The following is a 27,879-nucleotide window of genomic DNA, read 5'->3' on the forward strand; positions in this document are numbered from 1 at the left end:
AGGGCTTTTCTCTGGGTTAGACTTTGGCTTAAGGGAATGTTGTGGCTGGTTTGATCTTCTCCCCAGACCATTAAAACTTTCTCTGTATTAGCAATAGGCTGTTTTGCTTTCTTATTAATTGTATGTTCACTGGAATAGCACTTTTAATTTTCTTCAAGAACTTTCCCTTTGCATTTCATAACTTGGCTAACCAGTACAAGAGGCCTGGCTTTCAGTTTTTTACATGTCTTCCTCACTAATCTTAATCATTTTTAGCTTTTGATTTAAAGTGAGAGATCCATTACTCTTCCTTTCACTTGGACACTTAGAATCAGTTGTAGGGTAATTAACTGGCCTAATTTCAGTATTGTGTCTTAGGGGATTGGGAGGCCAAGGGCAGGAAGAGAGACAGGGAATGGCTGGTTGGTGGAGTCAGAACATGCACAACATTTACAGATTAATGTTGTCTTACCTGGGGCACCCCCAAACAATTACAGTAGTAACATCAAATATCACTGGTCACAGATCACCATAACAAATACAATAATGAAAAAGATCCAGATATTGGGAGAATTACCAAAATGTGACACAGAGACATGCGGTGAGCAAATGGTGTTGAAAAAATTGTGCTGACAGACTTCCTCAGTGCAGGGTTGCCACAGACCTTCAGTTTGTAAAACGGAGAGAAAAAGCCCACAATACTTGCGAAGTTCAGTAAAGCAAGTGCAAAAAAACAAGGAATGCCTGTAACTATGTCATGAAATACTGAAATTAGGGCTAAAAATAATCTTTTGTGTGTTAATGAAAATAATTATTGTTGTAATCTCCCATTATTTTGCAAGGTACCTTTGAGTACTGTTCATTCAGTAGTCAGAGTAATGTCCTGTTTATCAGTGACTCGAGATAGCAGAATTCTTTGAGAGAATCTATTGGAAAGCTTTGAAAAGACCACATATGTTACCATTGGTGAGCTTTTTGTGATTTGTGTTTTCCAACTTACAGGGTTCCTTGTAGTTAGCAGTGCTTGCTGTTAGAACATTATTTCATGAAACTCCTTTCATAAGCCTTGTTTCTTGTATGGGCTAGCAGGGCTTTTATTCCATATTTGGAAATAAGCAAAGCTACTCTTAGTATGATGCAGTGGAAAGAGCCTTGGACTAAAAGACAGGGCATCCATGCCTTTTCCAGTAATAAGTTCTGTGATTCTGTATATTAAGTTGCCACTTCTGAATTATTGACTTTCCGTTATTTTCACTTCACAGGTAATTTGATAAGCATTTTTTAATGAACTCCCCTGCATATAGAATTCTCTTCTTTGTGCTCTTCCTGTGCTTTCGTCTCTCTTTCACTTTTTTATCTTGTGCCACTAACTCTTCGTTTTTGCCCTCCTCTACCATCACCTCCTCCTTGAATTCGGGAACTACAAAACATACTGTTAAAACAACCCTATGTGGAGAAAAGATTTCAGAGAGAATTACTCCCCAAACGGCAAGAGTACTAGTCTTTTGATGGGTGAGAAGGTAAAGCAAACAAGTAGAGTATTTTCCTAATTTGCATTTCATGATTCAGCTATAATCATTTCATAATTCAGCTATAAAAAGGTACTTGGAACTCTGTGTTTAAATAGATAAGTGAATTATGGTGGAATGTTGAATAAGATTATTCCAGTAATACAAGGAATTTTGTAAGTGTGTTAATTGATTATAAACCAGCTATTTAAAAGCCACTTTCTTAGCTGTTGACTTGTTGGCTAACTCATTTACTGCCAGGGAGCCCATTCTGAATTCTTAAATTTACATTAAGGAAAATGTCAGTTTCACATCTCATTTGAGCAATGGTGATTATCTTAAGGGATCCATGGTAAATAAGTTCACCATAATAGTAAAAATGTTCAAAGAGTATATTCTACCTTTAATAGATCAATAATGTCTTCCAAAGGTCTCACCTACATTTTTTTTTAATTCTCACCCGAAGATATGTTTATTGATTTGAAAGAGAGAGAAACATCAATTGGTTGCTGTACGCTATCTGACTGAGGATCAAACCCACAAACTTTTGGTGTATGGGATGACACTATAGCCAATTGGGCCACTTGGCCAGGCAGGGCTCACCTATTTTCACAAAATCATTTTCTGTGTATAAGCAAGTGTGACATGGTAAATTGTGTGTGCTTTATTGTGACTACTCTTTTTTATAGTAAATGATTGACATAAAACTGAGAATGTTTTTGTTTTACGTGTAATACATGAAGAAAATAATTTGTTTATATTTTTATGTATTTTTGAAGGGATCAGTGCTTTAATTGAAATACCTAAGAATTGTGTCGTGGCAGCAGTTGGCAAAGAACTGAGTGAGTGTGACTTTTTTTTTCTATTTTTAAAAAATTTATTAAACTAGAACTTGTACATGCATTTTGGTAAGACTAAGTGGTATTTTATTTAAGGGACATCTACTCTCACCCCAGTGTTGGCCTCCTGGGATTGTTGAAGTGATATGGAGACCTAGACAATTTCAAGATGTTAGGTCAGTTTTTGTACTGCCCTTGTTCTAACATAGCCAAGTGAGGCAAGGTAACCCATTCCTCTTATGCCAGAGAAGGCCATTTACATCCCATAGCTCTCTTTGTTGCTGATCCATACTCTTACACTTACTTAGCAAAAAAAATTAACCATGTAAAGCGACCGTCATCATTTTGGAAACTAAAACTCTGAGTAGGGAGGATTGGAGGAGAATTATTTGGGGAATTCACTGAGGTAGAAACTGTGGAGTTTTTGCCTCAGGAAGCCAGAATGGCGCCCATTTTCTTTGGGGGAGTTTATGCCATTTCTTTAAGAGCAGTGAGATAGCATAAGAAAAAGGGTAGCAGGTGGAATTCTGTAGATATATTGATTATGAACATTCGAAGGCCACCTTCTTAGCTTTTGACTGTTGGCTAAAGTTCATTTACTGCCAGGGAGCCCACTGTGAAGGAAGCGTTTTGTGTTTAACTGCCTTGGGAATGGAATTTGAGTGCCAAAATTATTAGAGTAAATATGCTTCTTAAAAGCTACTTCTTTCTTGAAGAATTTTTCTGATGTAGCCCAGAGGGCATTTGATATTGCTTGTGGTACGTCTTCCAGAGACCAGCCCTGAGATTTGCTTTGACAATCACTTGGCATGTTTGCAAATGCCAGTGAGACATGAGCTAATTGTTCACCATTTATTACCTACCTGCATGTTCTGCTGCTTTGCTGCAGTTTCTCTTTCTTCAACTGACCTTTCTGTGTGTATTCATGTTTGAGAAGTACTTTTCTAGACCCTGTGCCTATCCTCTCTTTTCATAAAGTAGTTTCTGTAAGTATGATACTTTTTGGTTTAGTTTCTTTTCCTTTGCCCTCCTTGCAGAAATGTTTTCCCATATTCATTGAGCTGCAGTGATGCTTGGCTTTTTCTCTTGCCTTTCTTCTCTTGTAGCTGATCAATCACTTTGTGTTCTTAGTTTTACTTTAACTTAGTGGTTCTCAAAGTTTAGTGTACATTAGAATGACCTGAAGGTCTTGTTAAAAATACAAATTACTGGGCCTTACCCCCAGAGTTTCTAATACAGTAAGTCTAGACTGGGGCCTGAGCTCTGCAGTTCTGACAGGTTCCCAGGTAGTGCTGGGGTTGCTTGTCTGCAGACCATACTTTGAGGACTGCTGCTCTAAATATTTTGATCTTTTTCTTTCCACCTCACTAGCATTGCTGTATTCAGGCTCTCATCTCCTTTCTTGTCTGAAATGTTGGATTAAGTCTCCTACTTAAAATCTTTCCTCCTCTGCTTTAGTGCTTGCCAAATGCCTACTGTTCCTAGAGTTTAGTGATCCTCAGATATATTCTTCAGTAGATGCTAGAGAGATCTATCTAAAATGCAGGCCACCCCCCTGCTTAAAAGCTTCAGTGGCTTCCTCTGTCTAAAGCAATCATTTCTAGACTCGTATTTCTGACTAGTACAGAAGTTCGGATTTTTGGAGATCAGCATAGAGTTGCCAGAAAAAAAAAAGAAAAGGACTTTAAATTGAATATATTTACTTTTATGTGGCCCCTTTTTTCCTCGTTTTTGCCACTGATGAATGAAATCTTTGTCCTAGAGGACCAATGTAAGTTCATCACTACCCTACACAATAAAGTCCAAACTTTTCAACATATCAAACCAGGTATCTTATTATCTCCCTCCTGCCTCTTTTGCATCCTATATCACCTGCTTGTCAATACTGAATTGCCTGGGAGTCCCCCACCTGAGGCGTTCTCACCTTTATGCCTTTATTTCTGCTGTAACCCTGTATCAGGTTTGTCCTCCTACTGATTGTCCTCTTTGAACTGGCTAATTCCGACTTATTCTTTAACAGCTCAGTGCCAGTATCATTTTTTTTTTTCCTTAGGAAAAAGACTTGCTTACCTAACACTTCTCCTCCCAGAAGTTTTTCCACTGTGTTGTCATAATCTCATGTCTGTCATTTCACTTACTGCCTTTTTTTTTAAAAGATTTTATTTATTTATTTTTAGAGAGGGAAGGGAGGGAGAAAGAGAGAGAGAGAAACGTCAATGTGCAGTTGCTGGGGGTCATGGCCTGCAACCCAGGCCTGTACTCTAACTGGGAATCAAACCTGTGACACTTTGGTTCGCAGCCCAAGCTCAATCCACTGAGCTACGCCAGCCAGAGCTCACTTACTGCCTTTTAAAAAGGCTTCTGTTTGCTTTTTGTTCTCTCCTTGCCCCTTGAGCTCCTTGGTGATTGGAACTTTCTTATTTATCTTTCTGCTAATAGATTAGGGATTTTTACTGAATGCTTGAATGAATTAGTGAATTCATTAAAATACTAATAAAAGCAACACTAAGGCCTCAACTGGTTAGAGTATCATCTAAAAAAAGAAGTAAAAGTTGGTTTTAGTCAGAAAGTAGTTTATACAAATACATAATACTCTAAAAAAGAAGGTTCTGCAGTTTACTTAGTTTTATAACAAAATAAATATATAGTGCTATTTTTCCTTATGGAAAAATAAATTTTATTCCTGTAAATGGAGTATCTTTTTCTGTTTCCAAGACCAAGCTCATGCCCATATCCTTGGTTTTAAATGTTCCATTCCAGTTTCTCTTTTTCTATGTGAGGGCTCCTTTCAAAAGGAAATACAATTTTTTGTAGTCTCTCCAATATTGTTTTTTCTAAAGATTTTATTTATTTACTTTTTAAAGTATATTTTATTATGTTATTACAGTTACCTGATTTCCCCCTTTCTCCCCTCTTCCCAATACCTCACTTTCCAGCAATCCTACCCTTTAGTTGATATGATGAAGATAACTAAAGATATGATGATGGGTGACGCATATAAGTTCTTTGACTTCTGCATTTTTCCAGTAGTATAGGACCTGTACTATTTTTAACCTGTCTATTTTGTACCTACCAATTATGCTTTTTCATCCCTACACCTTTTCCCCCATTCTCCCTTTCCCCACTCCAGCTGATAGATAACCCTCCAAATATTCTCCATACCTATGTTCCTTTCCTGTTCTGGTTGTTTGCTTGGATTTGTTTTGTTTGGGTTTTTAGATTCAGTTGTTGATAGTTGTGAATTTGTTACCTTTTCAATATTTATAGTTTTGATCTTCTTTTTCTTAAATAAGTACCTTTAACATTTCATGTAATAATGTCTTGGTGATGATGAACTCCTTTAGCTTTACCTTGTATGGGAAACACTTTATCTGCCCTTCCATTCTAAATGGTAACTTTGCTGAAAGAGTAGTCTAGCTTATAGGTCCTTGCTTTTTATCACTTTGAATACTTTTTGCCAATCCCTTCTAGTCTGCAAAGTTTCTTTTGAGAAATCAGCTGAGAGTCTTATGGGAACTCCTTTGTAGGTAACACTCTGCTTTTCTCTTGCAGCTTTTAAGATTCTCTCTCTTTATTTTTAACCTTTGGCATTTAATTATGGTGTGTCTTGATGTGGTCCTCTTTGGATCCAGCTTGTTTGGGACTCTCTGTGCTTCCTGGACTTGTATGTTTATTTCCTTTGCCAAATCAGGGAAGTTTTCTTTCATTATTTTTTCAAATAAGCTTTCAGTTTCTTGCTATTCTCTTTCTGGTACCCCTATGATTTAGATGTTGGCATATTTGGAGATATCTCAGAGCCTTCTTATACTATCCTTGTTTTTTTCAAATTCTTGTTTCTGCTTTATATTCTGGTTTAATGTTTATTTCTTTGTTATGTTCCAAATCATTAATTTGAATCCTGGTTCCTTCCCTTCCTTCCCTGGAGATTTTTCTTTATTTCACTTACTGTATGTAACCTTCATTTCTTCCTTTATGTTTTTGCTGTACTCAGTGAGTTCTTTGAGCATCTTGATCACCAGTGTTTTGAACTCTGCACCAGATAGATTGGATATTTCTGTTTGGTTTAGTTCTTTTTCTGGGGTTTTGTTCTATTCTTTAATTTGAGCCATATTTCTTTGTCTCCTCAATTTGGCAGCCACTTTGTGTTTGTTGCTGTGTATTAGGTAGAGCTACTTTGATTCCCTGTAAACAGCACCTATAAAATGTGTAGGGTAGAACCTTAGGTAATCACCAGGGTGGGGCAACCCACTTTACCTCTTTATAGCTCTGTGTGGGGAGAGGGCTCAGAGGGGACTGTGCCACTACCTGGCTTCTAGAGTTTTGCCCCGCACTCTCCCCATTTGCAGTCACTTCACCCACTCCCAATATGTGACTGGCTCTTTTTCAGCTGTTCCTTGGTGTTGAATCCTACAGTGGTGGGTTTGCAAACATTTTAAGACTACGTGGGCCCTTTAAGTGAAGTTTCCTGAAAATCTGGCAGTTTCATCTGCTGCCTCAACCCCCACTGGTTTTTACAGATAAAAGTTATAGGGATTTATCTTCCCAGTACTGGACCCCTGGGCTGTGCTGTCTGGTGTGGGGCCGGGATTGCTTGCTCCCCAGGTATCCCTCCTGATTTTTATCCAGCACATGTAGTTGTGGGACCACCACTGCTGCTGCCACCTGTCTGTGCAACACTGCATCTCCTTGCCTCTCTGCCTCATCTCTGCATCTCTGCCCCTCCTACCTGTCTAGATGATTGTGGCTTCTTTAAATACTTGGTTGTTGCACTTGAATACAGTTCAATATTCTGACAGTTCTGGGTGTTGTTTGTCTTGAGATTTAGTTGTAATTCTTTTTGCGGTTGCATGAGGAGGCGAAGTGTGTCTACCTATACCTCTATCTTGACCGGAAGTCCAGGAAGTATAATTTTTGTGTGCACCAGCTTTAGTGACTTTGAAGCTTTACTAGTTAAGCAAGACTGTCAGCACTGAGATGTCATCCTGGTTCAGAGGCTTGGATTTTCTTCCTAACCCCTTTTTTAGAATTAGCTATTGCTTCCCTTTTGTTCTCTGATTTAATTCATATTTTATTATTATTTATTTTATTTTATTTAAATTATTACTTGTGTATTGAGGCCATATTTATGGATTCACTAAACAGTTTCATGCTATCTTTAGTACTTTGTTGCTCTTTGTAGAAACCTGTTCTGTAGGTTTGTTTTTCTTGTCTCTGTTAGTTTGATGAAACAATTAATTGCTTTTTATTCCACAATTCCAACTTCAAGGTTATTTGATAGTATTTCAACTGAAGTAGAATTTTCACACAATTTTGAGAGGTATGAGGAAGAGTCACTTTGTGTTGACCAAAATACCCTTTTCTTTTGACAGCCACAGTTTGAATGTAAATGGCTTACAGGATTAAACAGCCTTGCTAGAGATTTGTCCATTGATAAAAATCTGTCCAGATGAAATGTGGTACTGACTTACTTTCCAGGGAGGAATGTGAGAAAGAAGAGAGACTTTAAGAATTAGCCAACCACTTGGAAAAGATATGTGTGACCTCTGAGACCTTTCCACTTCTGAGATATTGGTTATCCTAATCATAAGCATCTGCAGCACTGGGTAGAGTGGCAGCTTATTATAGCACTTTTGTATCTATTGTAAGCTTGTTTATAGTCTCACTACTGCTCTAGGCTGTGAGTGTTTCTGGGCAGTGACTGGGCCTTATTCACATTAGAGATCTAATTTCCTGGAGCATAGTAGATGTTTAGTAAACGTTTGTTGATTGAATCACTCTAGTTGATTCAATTTTGGGTTTTCTGTATTGATTAAAGTTAGGATTTATATTAATTTAAATAAAACTATTTGTTTAAACTCAGATAATGAGTAAAGAAACACATTGTAAATCTGTAGTCAAAAGAACTGTATGACACACAAAAATTATAAGGCATATTCACCTCAGAGGAATTATAATTTAATGGTTGGTATATGCCTAGGTATCAAGAAAAGTTTAAAAAAATAAAAGCAGCTACTGAAGTCTTCTCTGAGTTGAAGTTAAACATAAATTTGTAGCCTGTTTTGCAGCAATGCTTGCTGGCTTGAGACCATGAGTAGAGAAAGCTGATGATGGACATGCTTCAGGGATGTGGGCCAGTCATTGGCCAGGGAGAGAAGGAGGCGGGATAGCCAGGCTGCACAGGAACCCTGGAAAGGATTGGGGCTTGATGGTTGGTAGTGGAATTAGAGGAGTTTCAATAAAGGAACAGAGTTCTAAGGACACACTCGGGATTTTAGTAGGTCATTTCAAACATCTCAAGCATTTGAAAGAACTGTTTTAAAGTAGTATGAATAAGGCCTTCTTTGGAGGTGGGTTTTCAACATGTTAGACGTTCTTAACTTAATGAAATGCTGGTGTTTTGAGCAGAAATAGAATTTTATCTTTTTTGACCATTTTAATAAAATTATATCTGTCTTCATTTAGTAATTTTCAGGTTGGTAGCACCCACAGAAGGATCACTAGAATGGGACATTGTTGAAGTTAAGCGCCTTCTTGATCACCAGGATAATATTCTCTCATTGGCTAATGTCAATGGTAAGTTCATTGTGTACATGCTTATATTATGTAAAATTTTGTGCTTGTTAATGTAACCTGTTATGAGCTTCCATCTTGTTCTAGGATTTTTAGAATTATCATTAAAATAATGCTTTTGACTAGTAGAGATTAGCAATCTCTTACATGTGAAATTCAAGCCAGTGGAACTGATCAAGTTTCACAGATTGCTAGGGTAAGATTTAGGCACAAGGAGAATAGAGTGAGGCAGAGAGAAGCGATGGAGGAGAGCTTCATTATCTCAGGCTCTGTGGGTGATTGTCAAAGGCTGTAAATACTAATGCTTAGCAGCATTTTGGCAAATGGTGCTGGCTAGTTCCTCTTTTGTAGACCACAGTGTATTATATAGCAAGTTATAGACTTACAGTTGAATGAGCATGACTTAAGGCAGTTGTTTTCATGATTAAAGACTATCAGAAAATAACACCAAACTAAGGTAAAGGTCTACAGAAAATGACTCTCATCTACCTTTCCTCATGTTTGTGAGTCTTGACTTGCCAGGCATCCTATTTAGCTTCATAATAATTTTAATGGGTATGTACTGTGAGCTGAATCTGACATCAGAGGGCAGGATAGAGTCCCAATCCATAAATCCTGGTATTTACGTAGTTCACTTTCAAATAAATTGACAGCTTATGTCATTGGAGTTCTGGGTGATCTGTGTTCCGAGGTCAGATGAGAGGCCTCCTGGGTGGCTTTACTTTGAGAATGTGAAGGAGACTACTAGAGGGTACTATAAGTAAGACATGAATATGGTATAATGGAGGACTGGACGGCCCTCCTGACCGGAGGCCTGGGTTGGCTCTTTTTGAGCAATACTTTGCATAAACATAAGGCAAAGGGAAAGGGGCCCAGATAGCACTAAGTGTAGTCTCTGTTTGTATGCCATTCAGTCACATTTTCAGGTCATCAGTGAGAGTGGTTCTCCCACTTCCAAAATCCTCCTCCCTAATAGCCATCTTCTTGTACAACCCATCTGTAAGTCTTCCTAAGGACCAGATTTATCTATGGTGACAGAAGTTACATTGTTGGGAGCACTCCTTTCTTTCTGTGAGCTCTTTTTCCTTTAGCGGCAGGGGGCAGCACAAAAGGCAAGCTTTTATTCCGAAGAGCCTCTGGCACTGAGCCATAAGCTCCAAGGCCCCAGAGCTGCTAAGAAAAGTACAGCTGAGTTCTGGCCCATTATACCTGTCTTGTTTGGTTGTCTCATTTTAGTGGTGAAACATTGGTACTATTGACCCAGCATGGTTCCTTAATAGAGGTAAAGGGATGTCACTGAGGTAGCCTTAACTTTATGGCAATTCTTTTCTTATGTGATATTTATAGAAGTTTATAACAATTTCACCAAGAAAGCTTTCTTCAAGTATTTCTTTGCTAGTTCCTTAAGGGGAGGAAAACAGAAAACTAAAGCAAAAAATTAATGAAAACTACAGAAAAGCCCTGGTACTTTTTATTTTATAAGCTCCATGACTGCAGAATTACATTATAGATAGTAAGGGTATTTAGGAATCATATGTGGACAAGTAGTCTGGTAAAATTTGAACATAATATTGTTAACAGTCTGATCTTGTACATTGATTGGCATGTCTGCCTTGCTATCCATTTTGGCAGTTCTGAAATGATTATGTCATATAGTTCTCAGCTCCACTCTGAGTCCTTTGTCCACCAATTCCAATGAAACATGTATTTACTGGGTTTGTAACTCACAGGGAAATACATTTTCAGTGAAGTGGCCTCAGGGCATCCTTGGAATGGTAGACAGAACTCCCACAGATGTGAATAATGAATACCAGGTTTGCCAGAGAAGATAACCTTGCTTGTCTTTTCTGGCAAAAGGCTATGGGTGCTTCATCCTTTATTTTACTCCTTTTCTTGTTTTGTGCTGACAACATGGCATGGTAATCACAGAGTATTGGTCCTTGTGAGAGATGGGTAGACCGATGCCAGGTGAGATTTTCATACTATGTGACTTTTGCAAGTCCATCTACATATAATACATCATTGGGGTTGTTTAGTGTGAAACATTTTGAATGATCTGTTTGGGAATATTAATAATTTACATAGTGATAAACTGCATTGACAGGTGAATGCCAGTCATTTTGTTTTTAGCAAAAAATCCCAGCTGGGCTCAAATACTTTTTTCTGTTGCATAGATGAATCACAAACACTTGGAAGATTAAGTCAGAGCAGGCAACTTTGTGGTCTCTGTAGGTTACATTAACTGTGTTAGGCAACATGCAGAGTTAGAGTGAAGAAGAAAGAAGGAAAGAGCTCTTACCCTTTGCGACAGCATGGATGGAACTGGAGATCATTATGCTAAGTGAAGTAAGCCAGGTGATGAAAGACAAATACCATATGATCTCACCTATAAGTGGAATCTAATCAACAAAACAAGCAAGTGAGCAAAACAGAACCAGAGACATGGAAATAAAGAACAAACTGACAGTAACCAGAGGGGAAGTGGGAGGGGATAATGGGGTAATAGGGAGAAGGGTTTTCAGGAACAACTATAAAGGACACATGGACAGAACCAAGGCAGGGTGGGACTGGGGAGGGAGGTTTGGGATGGCTGGGGTTGGGGGGAGTGGTGTGGGGACAATGCAGACAACTGTACTTGAACAACAATAAAATTTAAAAATTTTTAAAAAACAAGAAAAGAATCTCCACTCCTTAATTTCTGTAGTTCTTTTGTAGTTTCATTGAAATTGGAAACAAGAGGGAAAGGGATGAAAAGAAGGTCCTGGAAAGATTAGTTCTACCTTAACTTCCCCACTATTAGTAAAATTAAAAGCCTATTTCTCTCCACAGATGAGAAATGAACTTAGAGAAAATTATATAGAGTCCATTAATAAACTATAGAAATTGGAACCAAGACAAAATAATGTTTACATGTATGATTGCTGATAATTCTTTTTTTCTAAGAGATTGTTCATCTAGACATTAGAGACTTCTGTCCTGCTGGTTTATTTGATAAATGGAATAATTAAATCATAATTACTCAAAGTATTCCTAAATTACAAGTAACTAGATGTTTTAATACTGTTAATATGGACCAGGTCTCAAAATAATACCAGTACTCAAAGATAACATTTGATGTCTTCAAAATGTCTAAACATTTGTTATTTTCTTGATTTTAGCAATTACCCTCTTTTAATGCATGAGAAAGCCAAGCTAGCAAAAGGTTAAATGAATTTCTACAGACCACAAGGCTCGTCACAGGGAGAGCCAAAATTGGAACTTGGCTTTCTAGACTCAGGCTGCATTGTTCTATTCTACCTTACCCTAAATATGTAGAAACTAAAATAAATTACATTTCTTCATGATAATTTTTGGTCTGAGCAGTTGAACATTTTCTATTAAATATATAATTTGTGAAGTATCTTTGTTGGCCCACTCATTTCATTTTCTTTAAAGGATCTAAAAACTTGCTAATGTACAAGTAGTACATAGTCATAGTAGAAAAATGAGAAAATAGTGAGAAACATAAAAGAATGTAAAAATTAAAATTCTCCCACCATACAGTGTTAAGCACTGGTCCATATATTGGGTTGGCCAAAAAGTTCATTGTGTTTTTCTGTTAGCTGGCTCTACTAGCGCTTACTTGTCTCTAACTGCATTTGAAACAATTTTGTTACATTGTATTGTGACAGCTGTCATATCACCTTGCATCTAAAAAAACCTTACCAAAATTGATGAATTTTTGTGTAGCCATTTTAATATTGAAGATGGAAGAAAATATGCAACATTTTTGGCATATGATGCTTTGATAGTTCAAGAAAGGTAAAAACGCAACTGAAACTTAAAAGATTTGTGTAGTGTATAAGGTATGTGCTGTGACTGACTGAATATGTCAAAAGTGGTTTGTGAAGTTTCATGCTGGAGGTGTCTCGCTGGATGATGCTCCACAGTCAGGTAGCCCAGCTGAAGTTGATAGCAATCAAATCAAGACATTAATTGAGAACAATCAATGTTATACCATTGGGAGAGAGCTGACATACTCAAAATATCCAAATCAATAAAGTTATTGGTGAAAATGAAAAATGTGTCTTTTATTTTATGGAAAAAAACACACCAATTTTTTGGCCAACCCAATAATACTTCTAGGTGTTTTTCTGGGCCTATATATGTGTGTATATATATGTATACATATGGTTTGCTGCTTTGTAAGAGTATGTCATGAGTATATTTCCATATCAGTGTAAACATACTTTATAACTTAATTTTCAGTAACAGTATTACTATTTCATTTTGTGGATGTCTTATTTATTCGACCCCAGTTGTATGTTTAAGTTATCTTCAGATTTTTAATATTATGTGTAACAACCTTTTCACATATGTCTTTTACATATACTTTCCTCTGGATAAATTCCTAGAAGTGGACTTGTTGAATCAATGGGTTTACATTGTTTTTTAAAGTTCTGATGCAAAACTCCAAATCTAAAGTGATTATTACCACTTTATGTTAGGACATTAGACCAACATTTGGGTATTTTTCCTGTTTTATAATCTTTCCCAATTTGAAAAGCAATAAACAGTATCTTATTGCTTTTAGGTTTTTTCAAAAATTATTATTTAGGGAGTTGAACATCTTTTCACATGTTTATGACCATTTGTATTTATTGATTTGCCTGTTCAAGTCTTTTGCCCATATTTTCTGCTGCAGTAATTATTTTGTTCTTAATGATTTTCAAGAATTTCTATGTATCAAAAATATAATAAACCTATTTTGACATCTAAGTTGCAGATTTTCCCCATCTTTTTCTCATTTAAATATATGACTTTTTTTTTGCTAAGCCAGTGCTTACTCAGACACCTGAACCCAGTCCCTACCCTGCCTCCTTTAGAGCCTTTCAGTACCCCGTATTCATAATAAGCATTCACCTTTAAGTACTTCAATCTTTTAAGTGTCTTTAATGTTTTAATCTCTGAAACTTATTTTGGTAGGAAATAATAGACAAATATACATAGGCTTTGCCCAAGTTCTTGGCACAAAGCTAAACCCTTGTAATTTTCTGAGTGATAAAGCCCAAGGAGCATCTTTTGTTCTAATATTTGTTCTACTGTTTCCTGACATTTTCCTGATTTAGGGTACTCTAAATCTCTTGGAATTTCCTGGTGGTAGTAGTGTCTTTTGTTCTAATGAGGCCATTCTTTCTTTCTGGGTTCCTGGATGGGCCTGGTTACCCGAAAGACCAAACCATGATTAGAAGCTTGGAATTTTCAGTCCTATCCTCCATTTTCCAGAGAGGGGTGAGGGGCTGGAAATGGAGCTTATAATTGATCATGCCTACAGGGTGAAACCTCCATAGAAATCCCAACAGTGTGGGATTTGGAGAGGTTCCAAGTTGCCAAACATGTGGAGGTGCTTGGAGAGGGCATGGAAACTCCACAGCCCTTCCCATATACCTTATTTTGTGCATCTTCTCCATCTGGATGCTCAGCTGTATCCTTCATCATAGTGGTCCTCAACCTTTTTGGCACCAGGGGCCAGTTTTGTGGAAGACAATTTTCATACAGACCCCGGGCGCCAGGGAAGGTTTCACAAGGATCCAAATGCCTTACATTCAAGCTCACCTCCTGCTGTGCAGCCTGGTTCCTGACAGGCTGGGACCTGTACCAGTCTGCAGCCCAGAGGTTGGGGACACCTGCTTTATCATATTTTTTATAATACACTGGTAAACATTAAGTTGTTTTCCTGAGTTCTGTGAGCCGCTTCAGCAAATTAATTGAACCCAAGGAGGGGCCGTGAGAACCTCTGATTTGTAGCTGATCAGTTAGAAGCATAGGTAACAACTTGGACTTGCTCTTGGCACCTGAATTTGGGAGGGGGCCGTCTTGTGGGACTAAACCCTTAACCTGTGATACCCAATGCTGTCCCTAGGTAGATAGTGTTAGAACTGAGTTAAATTGTAGGTCACCTAGCTGTTGTCACAGTACTGCTGGGAGTGGGAAAACCCCACACAGCCAGTGTCAGAAGTGTTGTGAGTGTGGTAGTAATGTGAGAGTGAAGGTGACACACAGGGGAAGTGTGGGTTTTCTAAACAGTATATGAGCCAAGTGTGGTTCTTTTATTTTTATTCCCCAAATACTTAATATTGCAGCGTGAGGTATTTTTCTTTGTTCACTAATTGAAATGCAGTCATTATCTAAAGGAAACTTGAATCTGTTTCTGGTCTTTCTGTTCTGTTGTAGTAGTCTTTCTGTTTGGCTCATGTGTGGACCTCACTGTTCTTATTATTGTGGTTTTATAGAGCATTATTACTAGGTAGTCCATTCATTTTGACCTGTAGGTAAAATGCTCAGTAATGAGATGTATATGAACTCTGCCTAGATTTGAGTTTCGTGACTGGCTCCCATGTCGGAGAGCTGATCATCTGGGACATCCTGGACTGGACCGTGCAGGCCTGTGAGCGCAACTTCTGGAACCCGCCTCCACAGCTGGACAGCCAGCAAGAAATAAAACTCTGTCAAAAACCAAATGATGTTTCTATTCATCATTTCACATGGGATGAAGAGGTAAAAAAAAAAAGTGGAGGAACTATCTATAAATTTGTCTTTTTAAGTAAACCCGGTTTCTAATTTTTTAAATTTAATCTCATGATGCATATAGAAAGGTATCATTCCCCATGTTCAAGGTTTGCTTTCAAATATTCTGATATTTTTCAAACATTGTACAACTTACATTAAAAAATTTTTTTTAATCTTAGTTCTTGTTTTTAAGACAAGGAATTGATTAAATGACCACAGATTTAAAAACTATTGAAATTCTGGATTGGATTAAATAACCCATAGAATTTGAGGATAATGCTTTAAATTGTTTTTAGAAGCACTTTGGGAAAGAATCCTTTTGAAGAATCTGGTGCAGCTCCTAAAGAGGTAAAGGAAATAAAGAAATCAAAGGGTTGTTTTTTTTCTTTTTGTCTATTAGCTCCAGGGGCAAGATGACTGTGTGAGAATTACCGATTTCAGTCTTTTAGGCCTTGGCAGCGATGCTCTTGAAGTACTTCACATTTCTTTCTGTAGTAAAAGATTAATACCAATGGATTAATGAATTCTGCTCAGAAAATGTAGTTAAAGGGGAGTTACTTTTCTAAATGTAACCATAAGAAATGTTTAAGAGTTGTAACCTTTGAGGAGAGGAGTTGGGGGAAGCTTTTATGTCACTTTATTTCATGCCTTATACTGTTTAAGTTTTCTAATCATATGTAGTTATTTTTATTTACACATTTGATAAATAATGGTCTGGATGGGAAGAGTACTGTATTTTTTAAATTTTCTTTGTCCCTCTCTTACTTTAAAAACCATACAATAGGATAAGACTAGGGTACAGAACACTAATATACCTAAAGATGGAGTTTATTTATATACCAACTTTATTTTGAAAAATATTAAATATACTTAATTTTCTGTTTAAAATTTATTTTCTCACTTTTTAAAAAAATGGTGTTTAAAAAGTTTTTTCATTTTACTTTTTTTAATCTTAAAAATTTTGATTGATGCTTATTAACTACGATAAATGCTTGATAAAACACTCAGTTTTTCTCCTCTTATAGGGGGTTCTTTCTTTCTATGGGGGGCATTAATTATTGATTACAGGTGATTGATAGAGTGACTCTATTGACTCATTGCAGCCTAAAAGATCATTAATTCTCTAGATGTGTACATAATTGTTTTTGTGACCTGGGGTAAATCACTTAAACTCTGCCCAGATGTTCTGGTCTGCAGAACTAGTTTCTGTGGTTTCTTTGCATTGAATGCTACCACTAGAACTCTAGAGTTTAGCAAGTTGGCTAGCTGTGCATTAATGCCCCGGCACTAATTCTCAGCTTGCATTGCTAAATGCAGAGTGCCAATTCTGAGATTCCAGAGGGATCATCCCAGATTTAGATTTTGGTAGCCTTGGGGTCATGCTTTGGTTCAGATCCCGCAGGTCTGAGTTGGGTTTGTAGCCTTTGAGTCTGCATGAGAAGGGTTCAAACAACAGAGAGGCAGTCTGTAGGGATTTTTGAAAGGTCTGGGAAGGCAGCCAGTAGGTGTTTCTCTCTTACATTGATATTTCCCTCCCTATCTCCCTCCCTTCCCCTCTAAAAAATAAAACATAAAAATAAAATAAAATGGAAAGGTCTGCTTTACTGGGGTCCTAATGAGTAAGAATGAATGGTTCTAAGTGAAGTGCTACCAAAAGTCTAGTGACTTGCAAAATGATTTCAGAACCTAGGAGGTGTGGTATGAGGAAAGAGCAAGGGACTCGAGTAACATGACCTTGAGTACTCCCTGTCTTAATATTCTGTGTGACTTTAATCTTTCAATTTTAACTTGCTCACCTGGAAAATGCTAATAATACTTGCTTTTCCTATCTTACTGAGATGTTGTGAGGCTGAAATAAGATATATATGAGGGAGGACCCAACAAAACCTGGAATTTATTTATAAAAATTTGTGTATTCTTACATGTTTAAACTTCATTCACCTTCAAAGTACTCTCCATTTGATGCAGTACACCTATTGAGACTTTTTTTTCTGCTGCTCAGAGCAGTTTTTGAACTCGTTGATTTTGATGCCTTGTAGTGCTGCTTCTGTTTTTTGTTTCAACTTTTCCACATGGGCAAAACATTTCCCTTTGAGGACTTTTTTCATCAGGGAAACAAACAAAAAAGGTTGCTTGGGGCAAGATTGGGTGAACAGAGAAGGTGGGGCATGGGAGTCATGCCATTTTTGTTCAAAAACTGTGAACACTCAGCAAAGTGTGAGCAGGAGTGCTTGTAAATCACCCATCATGAAATGGGCAAATGCATTGAGTCTTCAAAAAAAAAATTCACTGAAGCCCAACACAGCCTCTCACAACAGCACCAGCTGGCACACTGATACAGGTGGGTTCCTAGAACACTCACCCAGTGGGGGAAGCAGGTGCTATAAGGGCCCCTGCCCTCCAGAAAATAATTCTGGTGTTTTTTGGTTCCCCCTTGTATTGGTGAAAATACTTTCAAATGCTAAAAGTTGTTTTAGTAAAAAGTTATTTCTAATACTACATTTGAAAAAATGGCCCTGGCTGGCATAGCTCAGTGGATTGAGCGTGGGCTGCGAACCAAAGTGTCACAGGTTCGATTCCCAGTCAGGGTACATGCCTGGGTTTCAGGCCATGACCCCCAGCAACCGCACATTGATGTTTTTCTCTCTCTCTCTATCTCCCTCCCTTCCCTCTCTAAAAGTAAATAAATGAAATCTTAAAAAAAAAAAAAGAAAAAATGTTTTTGTGAAACCTTCAGCAGATCTTAAGATGACAGTGTCACTATAGCATAGACTTCTTTTGTGTCCTTTTTAAGTCTCTTGGTTGTTTAAGATACAGAGTACAAGTAATTTTGCTCATACCTTGCAGGCAAACAAAGCTAAGTAACTTCCCAAGGATATAGTATGATGTGAGTAAAAACTTAGCTTGTACCTCAGCAGCTTCTGCTGCAGGGCCAATCCACCAGCCATAGCTCCTTTCTCTAGCTGTCATAGTTCAGTGAGGAAGAAAGTGAAGATGGGGGTTGTAATATACAGAGCTTTCTCTGTATTAGCAGTTGTGTCCTTCTACATTCTAAATGCTGAGCTTTCCTTTGTGATTTGAAATTTTTGGACTTCAGAGGGCAGCACAGTAATTTGGGCTGAAGGCTAGGAATAGGGGAAAGTACCAATGGCTTTCTGATGTCACAGCAGGGCTGGAAATCTATTACACTAGATAGTGGAAAGCAATGGTTTTATGCCCATTTCTGAATTTCTCCCCCCAGAATGTATTTGTTGCAGTTGGAAGGGGTTTATACGTGTATAACCTTCCAATGAAGCGTGTGATTGCCTGCCAGAAAACTGCACATGACTCCAGTGTCCTACACATTGCCAAACTTCCAAACAGGTACCGTTCCCATCTGTTCTGCAGCAGATGAAAGAAATTCATAGTTCCCAGGGCTACCAGTGTAATTTCTCAAGTGGCAAAGTTACCTGGCTTTGTGGCTTGACCTGCTATATTCTTTTGGAAGTGAAGAATACCTTGTGGCTGTCTCTAACAAGAGTTTGTGGCAATATAATACAAAATTTATAAGAAGCATGGTTCAATTGAATTTCATTATAAGAAGGGATGCTTTAAAATAGGGCATTTATTTAAAAAGATAAAAGATTTTTGGGCACTTACCATGTGCTAATTTTTCTATTTTCCATAAACACATCTTTTTTGTCATTGTTTGTTTATAGCCAGAGAATCAAATGGAAATCTCCTGTTGTTAAAGGTCACTAAGTGAGGACTTTTCTCTTAGGGTAAATTTGGCTGCTGAATTTTTAGGGAGAAAATTATATGAAAGAATAGTATTATTTTCTATGCGGGGTATTTTCAGAGTGAGAGGCCCCCTGAAAAGAGATATAGTGAGAGGAGGATGAGGCCACTCAGGATATTATGAAATGTAATTCATACCCTGTTCTCCTGAATACATTTTTAAAAATGGAGATGAAATATTCATAACATTTGAGCCAATGTAACAATATAATATGTGTCTTTCCTGAAAAGTGCTTTTACTTTGCATTGGAAAGCCATGTTAAATTGTGATTTTTATCAGCTCCTGCCAAGAGTTGAATAAAAGCAATCGAGGGCTCCACTGATTTCTTTCACTGCAAATTTAGCATTGGTGCTCCATGGTGCATCTTTTCTTCAGTGATTTTCTCCCCTGACAGGCAGTTAATCTCATGCTCAGAAGATGGCAGTGTACGCATTTGGGAGTTACGTGAAAAACAGCAGCTTGCAGCTGAACCTGTACCAACAGGTGTGTGTGTCTTTTCTTAAAAAGGCAGACTTTCTTTTTTTCCTCCTGTGAAAGCCAGAAGAAAGGCAGTCATGTATAACCACAAGAATAATATACAGTGTGCTCCAAATAGGCATGTAAGATATTTACATGAAGCTATGGTAATTGGGATCTAGGGTTCACATCTTAATATTGCTTTAATACAGAATTACCTGCCTATTTCTCTTCAAGTCAATTAGGGTTTTATTGTTTGAGGGGAAACTTATTTTCTGGTAATCTGACTGACCAGTTGGCCAATGCAGTAATTTTTCATTTGTATTGTTCATAATTATGCTTGATACACAGACAGTTTGTATGGTCAGATGTCATAGTAAAGGGTTCTTTCAGCCTTGAAGCATTATCATTAACATCGAACTCAATTTATCGGAAAACACACTTTGGTGCTCTTAATCTCATGAACTCTTGACTTTCAGGTGTTTGGTTTGTAAAACAAAGTCCCGGTTTGTTAGCAACCTTTGCCTGAGAAATCAGGTGCTGGTTGCCTCTGGAGTTTCTTGATTACCTGAAGTCACAGGATATTGTTTTTGGACACTTACGTTCCTTTCAGTCTACTTTGGTGATAGATCTGAGTTGTGACCTTTTTGGGGGGGGTAGTTGGAGGGACACTACCTTTCAGGCCTTTTACTTCTCCTCTTTCATTCCCAGTGTCTAGCTTCTTGTCATGTTAATACACCTTCACCAGTGGGTGATTAAGGGCAATAAAGAGGGACCAGGAACAAACCAGGTTAGCTAAGAAAGATGAAAAGAAGGAACATTACCAAAAAAAAGAACTAGCACAGTGCCTGGTACCATCCCTTTAGCCCGTGACTAAAATAGGTGCAGGAGATCTTCGCATTTAAATTTTTTTTTCTCATCTCCTATTACTGTCATAAGTAAAGGGCACAAGAATTTTGAAAATGACCAAAGTGATTGTTTTTCTAGGTTTTTTTAACATGTGGGGATTTGGACGAGTGAACAAACAAGCCAGCCAACCTGTTAAAAAGCAACAAGAAAATGCCACTTCATGTTTACTAGAACTTATTGGAGATTTGATTGGACACTCATCATCTGTAGAGGTATTGATTTTAATGGGCATGTAAATGTCTACGGAATTCCTCCTTTATCTCGCTGTCTTCATTCAGTTGGTCTCAGAAAGACCTATACTTTCTCATACCTGTAGGTTTTTCCTGAGTCAAAACATGGAATAGGACAGGTTGTGGAATGTGCAGTTAGGGTCTCTCTCTTCACAGAGATAGAATCTAAGGAATCAAGAGATGTGTCTCTTGATTCTACATCTGCAATTTTCAACCTTTTTCATCTGATGGCACACATAAACTAATGACTAAAATTCTGCAGCACACCAAAAAGTATGTTTTTTGCTAATCTGACAGAAAAGGAGGCATAATTTTCATAGTCATGTATTGCATGTTTTAAAAATTCCTGTGGCACATCAGTCGAAAGTTGCTGTTCTAAATAATGGGCTTAATCACCAGTATTTTTGAGATCTAGATCGCCGACAATAAGGACAGTGTGAATAATGTTGAGTAGGTAACAGCAGTAAATCGAGGATGAACGGAGGGCTGTGGTTATACACATATATGTATGTAGAGTTAGCCTCACAGAGTCTAATTCCAGGGACCTCTATCAGATTCCTGAATAGAGCACTGTTTTACTTCCCTTTGAAGGATAATAGTTTGTCAGCTTTAGTAAAACCTAGTGTCTTGATTATCATTATGCATATATGAAAATTTTAGTTGAGAATTATAAAATGCATATAATTCTAACTTGTGGATATCCAAAAATGTTAATATTTCTTATAGGCACCATTGCCTGTAATGAAGGAATAAAATTAGTGGAGATAAAGAGATGACTGGAACTAGTAATAGTATGATAGCAGTATATGCAAAGCCCTAAGTAATGACTTTCTTAAATTGTTCTTTGGTGTTTCATAGCCAGGGAGGAACAAATTAGTTCTCATTTGAAAGTGTACTTATGCTTAGGAGCACAAGCGCCACCCTTGTTATGGAGCATTTTTCATATTTCAGGCACTGTACTAGACAATGGAGTTTACAAAGAGATACAAAATACAGTGCTTGCCCTTGTGGATCTTACACTTTAGTAGATAAAGTATCTAAGGCTACAGACCTAATACGCTGTTAATCTAGGCTTCTTATGTGGACCCAGATGCATAGCAGACTGAATATTCAGGACTTACAAGAAAATGATTGGTGGAAGGTACAGGGCTTGAGACTTGAGCTGAACCTTGACAGTTGGATAGGATTGATGCTCCCAGATGTTGGGTACTCATCTGTACTTTCCTCTAACAAGTAGCCCAGTCATTTTTGTTTCATTGTCAACTTTGACTTCATTTGCTTGGCTGTAGTGTGGTGTGGGGTTGGTAAGGGTGGAGTGTGGTAGACAGAGGGCAAAAATAGGATCTGCTTTGGTAGCAAGGAGCATATTCGCTAGGCTGGAGCACTGGGCTTCTGTGAACAAACTCTAATCCAGGAGATAAAAGCCTGGGAAAGTAATTTTGGTTAGATTATGACTGCCAATGAATGTAAGGCTAAGGAGTTCAGATTTTATTTTTAAAATCATAGGAACCCATGGGAGGGAAGTGGGGAGGGTTGGGAGGGTGGGCTGGATTGGGAGTAAAAGGGAGAAAACTGTACTTGAACAATGATTAAAATAAAATTTTAAAAAAATCATAGGAACCCACTAAAGGTTTCTCACTGGTGGGGAAACCTTCAAAGTGGCACGTTTGTCATAATATAGAAATGTCAGATTCTTAAGAATTTTCCTGAGTGAAAGTTTTTGACACTTAAGCTTTTATTATTATTTTATTTATTTATTTATTTATTTATTTAAGTATCTCTGGCGTCATTGAGAAAATCTAGGCCTGGGGTGTCAAACTCATTTTCACTGGGGGCCACATCAGCCTCATGATTGCTTTCAAAAAGCCAATATTTTAGGACTGTATAAATGTAACTACTCCTTAACTGTTAAGGAGTTGAAATTGCATTCGGCCCTTTGAAGGCAACTGCGAGGCTGATGTGGCCCCTGTGAAAATGAGTTTGACACCCCTGCTCTGAGCTGTCTGGTAGGTACTATCTCCTGGATTTCCTCATTCCTTTGATTAGATTTTCATCTGTACTCTAACCCAACCCATCCATGTTCTGAATTCTGTCTTTTCCATGTCCTGAGGAATTTTGTTCTGATATTAACCTCCTGCACACCTACATAATCAGCCGAGGCCTCATCCTGCTATCTTTGGAAATGAATAAATTATTTCAGAGAAAACTCTTATCCTGTTGTATTATTTCTCTCCTTTATTTCATTCTTTGCTTGGATGAGCGCTCATCCTTTCAGTGGCTTCATTTTTCTCCTCTGACGCCTGCTCTCCACTCCAGTGTTCACGCTGCTTCCTCATCAACACTCTATTTTCTTGTTCTTAGTCTCCAGCCTATTCCTTCCCATGGTATGACTTCCCTGCACCCCCTCCCCTTTTTTTGGAGAAGTTTATGTTTTTGAAACTTTCTCTGACAATTTCAGTTATTGATCTGCCCCCTTTTTCTGAATTTCTGTGGCAAATCAGAGTCTGAACAGCATTACTGTGTAGAACCTGATCACATAGTCTTTCATGGTGCCCTGATTGCTTCAGCTATGATTTGGTATTACAGCTGAATCAGAACCTTCTCGAGGTAGGGACCATAAGCATGTAGATGACACTCAGTAAATGCTTATGGACGGACTGATTATATCCCCTTTTATTTACAGACCTGAAGCCAGTGTGCACCTTTGAGAATTTTGAATTCAGACTTTTTTTGGTAGCCATTTGTGTATAAATAATGAGGCATGTATAAATGATTATAAGTAAAATAGGTCTGGCAGGCAGGATTTCCGACAAAATCTTAAAAACGGTACTTGAAGAATAATGTAAAATTCAGAAGCTACTTTGGGAATTTATGTACATTAAAAAAATAGCTGTTACAGGTCTGTAGTTGAGCAGTTAAAGTGCTGACTACTAAAACACTAGATATTGGTCTAGCATTTATGGTTTTAGTATGCATATATTTGTATGACTATTATCCACACTTAAAATTTCTCATGGAAAATGATAAAGAATTCACATCCCAGTACATCTCCAAGATGCACGTCTTACAAGGAAACCTGTGGATCTAACTTTGCCACTTCTCCTGTCCTTGAAGTTCCTATACTAAGTAGTTTTAAATTTCTTTTTTTTTGTCTTTTTCCATTACAAAACCTTACAATTTTAGAATATGACCAAGCTTTATAATGAATTTTTAACCATTTTTTTAAAATTTTAATTGTTATTCAAGTACAGTTTTCTTCCCTTTAACCCCCTTCCTAACCCACCCCCCCAACCCTCCCCCTCCCCACCTCCCCCTCGTTATTGTCCATGTGTCCTTTATAGTTGTTCCTGAAAATCCTTCCTCCCTTCCCCTGAAATTCCCTCCCTTCTGGTCACTGTCAGCCTGTTCTCAATTTCAGTGTCTTTGGTTATATTTTGCTTGTTTGTTTGTTTTGTTGATTAGATTCCTGTAAAAGGTGAGATCATATGGTATTTGTTTGAAATTTCTTTACAGATGTTCCTATACTTTGAAGATCATGGACTAGTGACATGCTCTGCTGATCATCTCATTATTTTGTGGAAAAATGGAGAACGAGAATCTGGATTGCGCAGTTTAAAATTATTTCAAAAATTAGAGGAGAATGGTGACTTGTATCTTGCTGTCTAGTTTAGGGGTTTTGGAATACCTGTGCATGAACTTTGAATATCAAATATAGGGTAATACTCTGAAAACCATTAACATGTTGATCACTTAATGTGTAATATATATTTTTGTCACTTTATAAACTTCTGATTGTGTGAATTCTTTTTTGTAGGCATGCAAAGCAGCAACAAGTTGCTTCTTAGGTGTGAGTACATCCACCAAAGAATATACCACAAGTGTTTTAGCAGGGAATTTTCAAAAAGTGAACTTTGCAGATCATACTACAAATAAATATCTGTTGACACAGAATTAAATTACACCATAGAATCAGTACAATTTAAAAATATTGTTATGCTTTAATTTTACACTAGAAATAATGAGCTTAATGAGCATAGTACTTAGAATCTCTTACTTTCTTTGTTTAGTTTAATTTTATTACCTCTAGTTAAATTCTGATAAGATTTTTTTAAAAGTTGCATATAGTTTTTAAAATTTATTTAGTCATTAGATTGTGAAATACTTTTGTTCTCCAAAATGAATATTTTAACTATACTTGTTCATTTCTTTAAACATTTATTTATTTAAAAGCCTACCTTTAAGGAAATCAGTACACACGATAATTATAGAAGATATTTTGGGAACGAAACCCTCTGAAGAAGAGGTGGGATGCAGCAAAACTTGAACTTAAACCTTGAGATCTCCAGAAAACTCTTCCTGCCGTGCAGGAAACAGGGATTGTGCAATGGCCGCACTGTGGGCTTCTGCTGGGGTGCGGTGAGTGCTGTTCTGTGAGCTGCTTCCCTTGAACTTGGGTCTTGTGAGGAGGTGCACGTAGAGCAGTAAAGTTGTGGTATTAATGAGAAGGTTTTTATTCTTTGGTTATCTTTAGGAGCCCATTTAATTAAGAATTCTTGTGATAAATTTAGATATATCCTTTCTCCTACAAATTTCCTTGGTATTTAGTAACTAATCATCAATGCTCTATAGAGCAAACTTGAATCTCTCACTGTTTAACTACAACTTTATTTTTTTTGGTGCCAACTAATTTGTTTATTTTTTTTTAGATCTATTTACTAAAATCTCTATTAACTCAAATCAATAGGAATTTTATGAGGGTGTATTTTTTCCCCAGTGTGAATCGGCCTGAACAGCCATTGGCTAGATTGGCACTATACCCACACTGCCCCTCACGTGCCGGGTGAGAGCTGGGTGAGTGAAGAGCTACAGTGTTTTCAGTCCGAGTCCGAAGTGCCTGGTTCATCTCCCCATTGACTCACATTTGAAATGCTTGAGAAGGGCTTCACTTACAGTGGCTGCTGAGATTTAATCGTCTTCATCATCCAGCAGCTTTGTATCAGAGCACTTTTTCTCCCTTTTGGTACTACAGAATAAAAATTAAAAAGTGTTCCACACATTAAGAATAGGTGAGTTTAATATTGGAGTCATTCTTAAATTTAAACTGCTAATGAAAGGATCCTGTTAAAGTAAGTGCAAGGTGAGGGACGCTGTCAGAGGACTGATCCTTCTCAAAGAGCACTTTCTGCAGATTTATGGTTCATCATACACACTGCAGGTGGAATCTTTATAAATTGTTGATGTACTGGGTTTTTCCTTTGACGGTTGCTTTCACAACTGCCAGCAAAGTCTGGAAGAGCGAAGATCATCTATGCCAGAGCAGTGTTATGTTATAAATGAGGAAACTGAGGCCCAGATTAGCAGGGCCTTGCAGTTTGTTAGTTCTATTCCATTATCATCATTGAGCGGCTTTAAAAACAAAGTGAAGAGGACTGGAATCAGAGATAAAGGCTTATATGACCACCATATGAGGAAAATCAAATAATGTTCACATTTATTTAATTTATAATGAAGACAGATTTATGGAGAACTATATTAAAATTTGTTACCTCCATTATAGAATAGAGGACTATGACTAGGAAAATTAGCACTCCCTTTGAGCCAACAACTTGCCATTGTGGCATATTTGAGGAGTCCCAGAGACAGCTTTCTGGTCTTTTGTCCTGAAATTGGAACATGGTTAGTAGTCCAACACCAGGCAGAATGCAACACCGTGCATTCTGGTCTGAGTGCATCAGATTGTTGACCAATTTGATTAAATATCTCAGAACCATTTTCAGGCTTTTAATTTTCCTCTATAGATGGACTTCATTCCATTAAGAGCTAGCATGTTCTTTGGGAAATTTTATATTAGGTAATGAGTTTGTATCAAAGTTATTTCCTTGAATTGTTTGTGACATATTCAATGAATTATATGAGAAACTCAGATTTTTAACTGCTCCATTTCCTAATCTGTTCTGGTTATTATTTTGTGATAGTATTCTATTCACATGGAATGACAAAAACCACAGGTAAGTTTTTGGAGCAAATGGTACCATAAGTATCACATAAATCCCTGTTGTTATACTCTAGTTCCCAAGTGGCAAACACAAGGCCCACGGCTGAATCTGGCCCTCCACCTTGTTTTATCCGGCCCGGCACCTTGTTTCTATTTGATGGCAGTGCCAAGCTCTTGCTTAACTGTTACGGAGTAGTTACATTTACACAGTCCTAAAATTACATTCGGCCCTTTGAAGGCGACCACGAGGCTGATGTGGCCCCCGGTGAAAATGAGTTTGACACCCTTGGTCCAGAGGGATGCCTCCAACCCACTCACTGGACTTCATGGGTTTTGCTTTCATGAATGCCCTAATTTAGAATACAATTATAATTGAGGTCAACATACACTATGTGCATTTTTTCCTATCTTAGTTTTCAATGCTATTATATTTGCAAATAACACTGTGTAGTATACCTTATTACCTCTTTCTCAGGCTGTATTTATAACACAATCAAGAGTCTAAACTTTGGGGCATTTGTATCATTCCTTCCATTTATCTTCCACAAGTGGAGTGGGTTCTGATTGAACTGATGAGGCTTGTTCTTTGCCCATAAGACTAACCAGTCCTGACCCTGAAGGCAAGCAAATCTTAAATTGGAAGTAAAGAATGACTCAGCTAAATTATAGGGTCATCATTCTGGTCCAGGTAACAAAGTTTTCTAACTTTTTCTTCTGGTAAGTATGGCAGTAATAATATGACCTCTCTCTGTTATTAGATAGTGTTTCATTTTCCTAAATTAATGTAGCTCCCCTCAACATAGAATGTTTTAGTAAACAACTCAGGGTAAGAGGCAATTGTAACAGTTTATACCCATCTGATACACATACCATCTGAAAGACTATTCTAATAAAATGACTCTTTGGAGGAGTGTGCTATTTAAGGAGCTACTCAGAAGATTACACCATTGTGGATACTCTGATAAAGAGCAGAGCTATGCTTAAGCTTTAGAACCTGGTAGTCTTAAAGCATTTAAGTTAATATGAACTTAATTTGACATTCCACTGAGTAAGCTCTAACATTCAA

The 27,879-nt window shown here is 37.5% G+C and overlaps 1 protein-coding gene across 1 annotated transcript in view; it reads left to right on the plus strand.

Annotated features, from left to right (window-relative positions):
* Positions 1-26,747, plus strand: part of WDR41 (WD repeat domain 41) — a 53,690-nt gene extending 26,943 nt beyond the window's left edge. The window contains exons 7-13 of the mRNA XM_045847831.1: positions 2,267-2,329; positions 8,789-8,899; positions 15,249-15,433; positions 18,687-18,808; positions 19,618-19,706; positions 20,667-20,800; positions 24,332-26,747. Of these exons, the coding sequence (XP_045703787.1) occupies positions 2,267-2,329; positions 8,789-8,899; positions 15,249-15,433; positions 18,687-18,808; positions 19,618-19,706; positions 20,667-20,800; positions 24,332-24,484 (857 nt within the window). The 3' untranslated portion in view covers positions 24,485-26,747. The remainder of the gene's footprint in view (positions 1-2,266; positions 2,330-8,788; positions 8,900-15,248; positions 15,434-18,686; positions 18,809-19,617; positions 19,707-20,666; positions 20,801-24,331) is intronic.
* The last annotated feature ends 1,132 nt before the right edge of the window (positions 26,748-27,879 follow it).

This window comes from Phyllostomus hastatus, unplaced genomic scaffold (genome assembly GCF_019186645.2).
Source record: "Phyllostomus hastatus isolate PE091 unplaced genomic scaffold, TTU_PhHast_1.1 phas_contig_58, whole genome shotgun sequence".
Classification (NCBI taxonomy): Eukaryota; Metazoa; Chordata; class Mammalia; order Chiroptera; family Phyllostomidae; genus Phyllostomus; species Phyllostomus hastatus.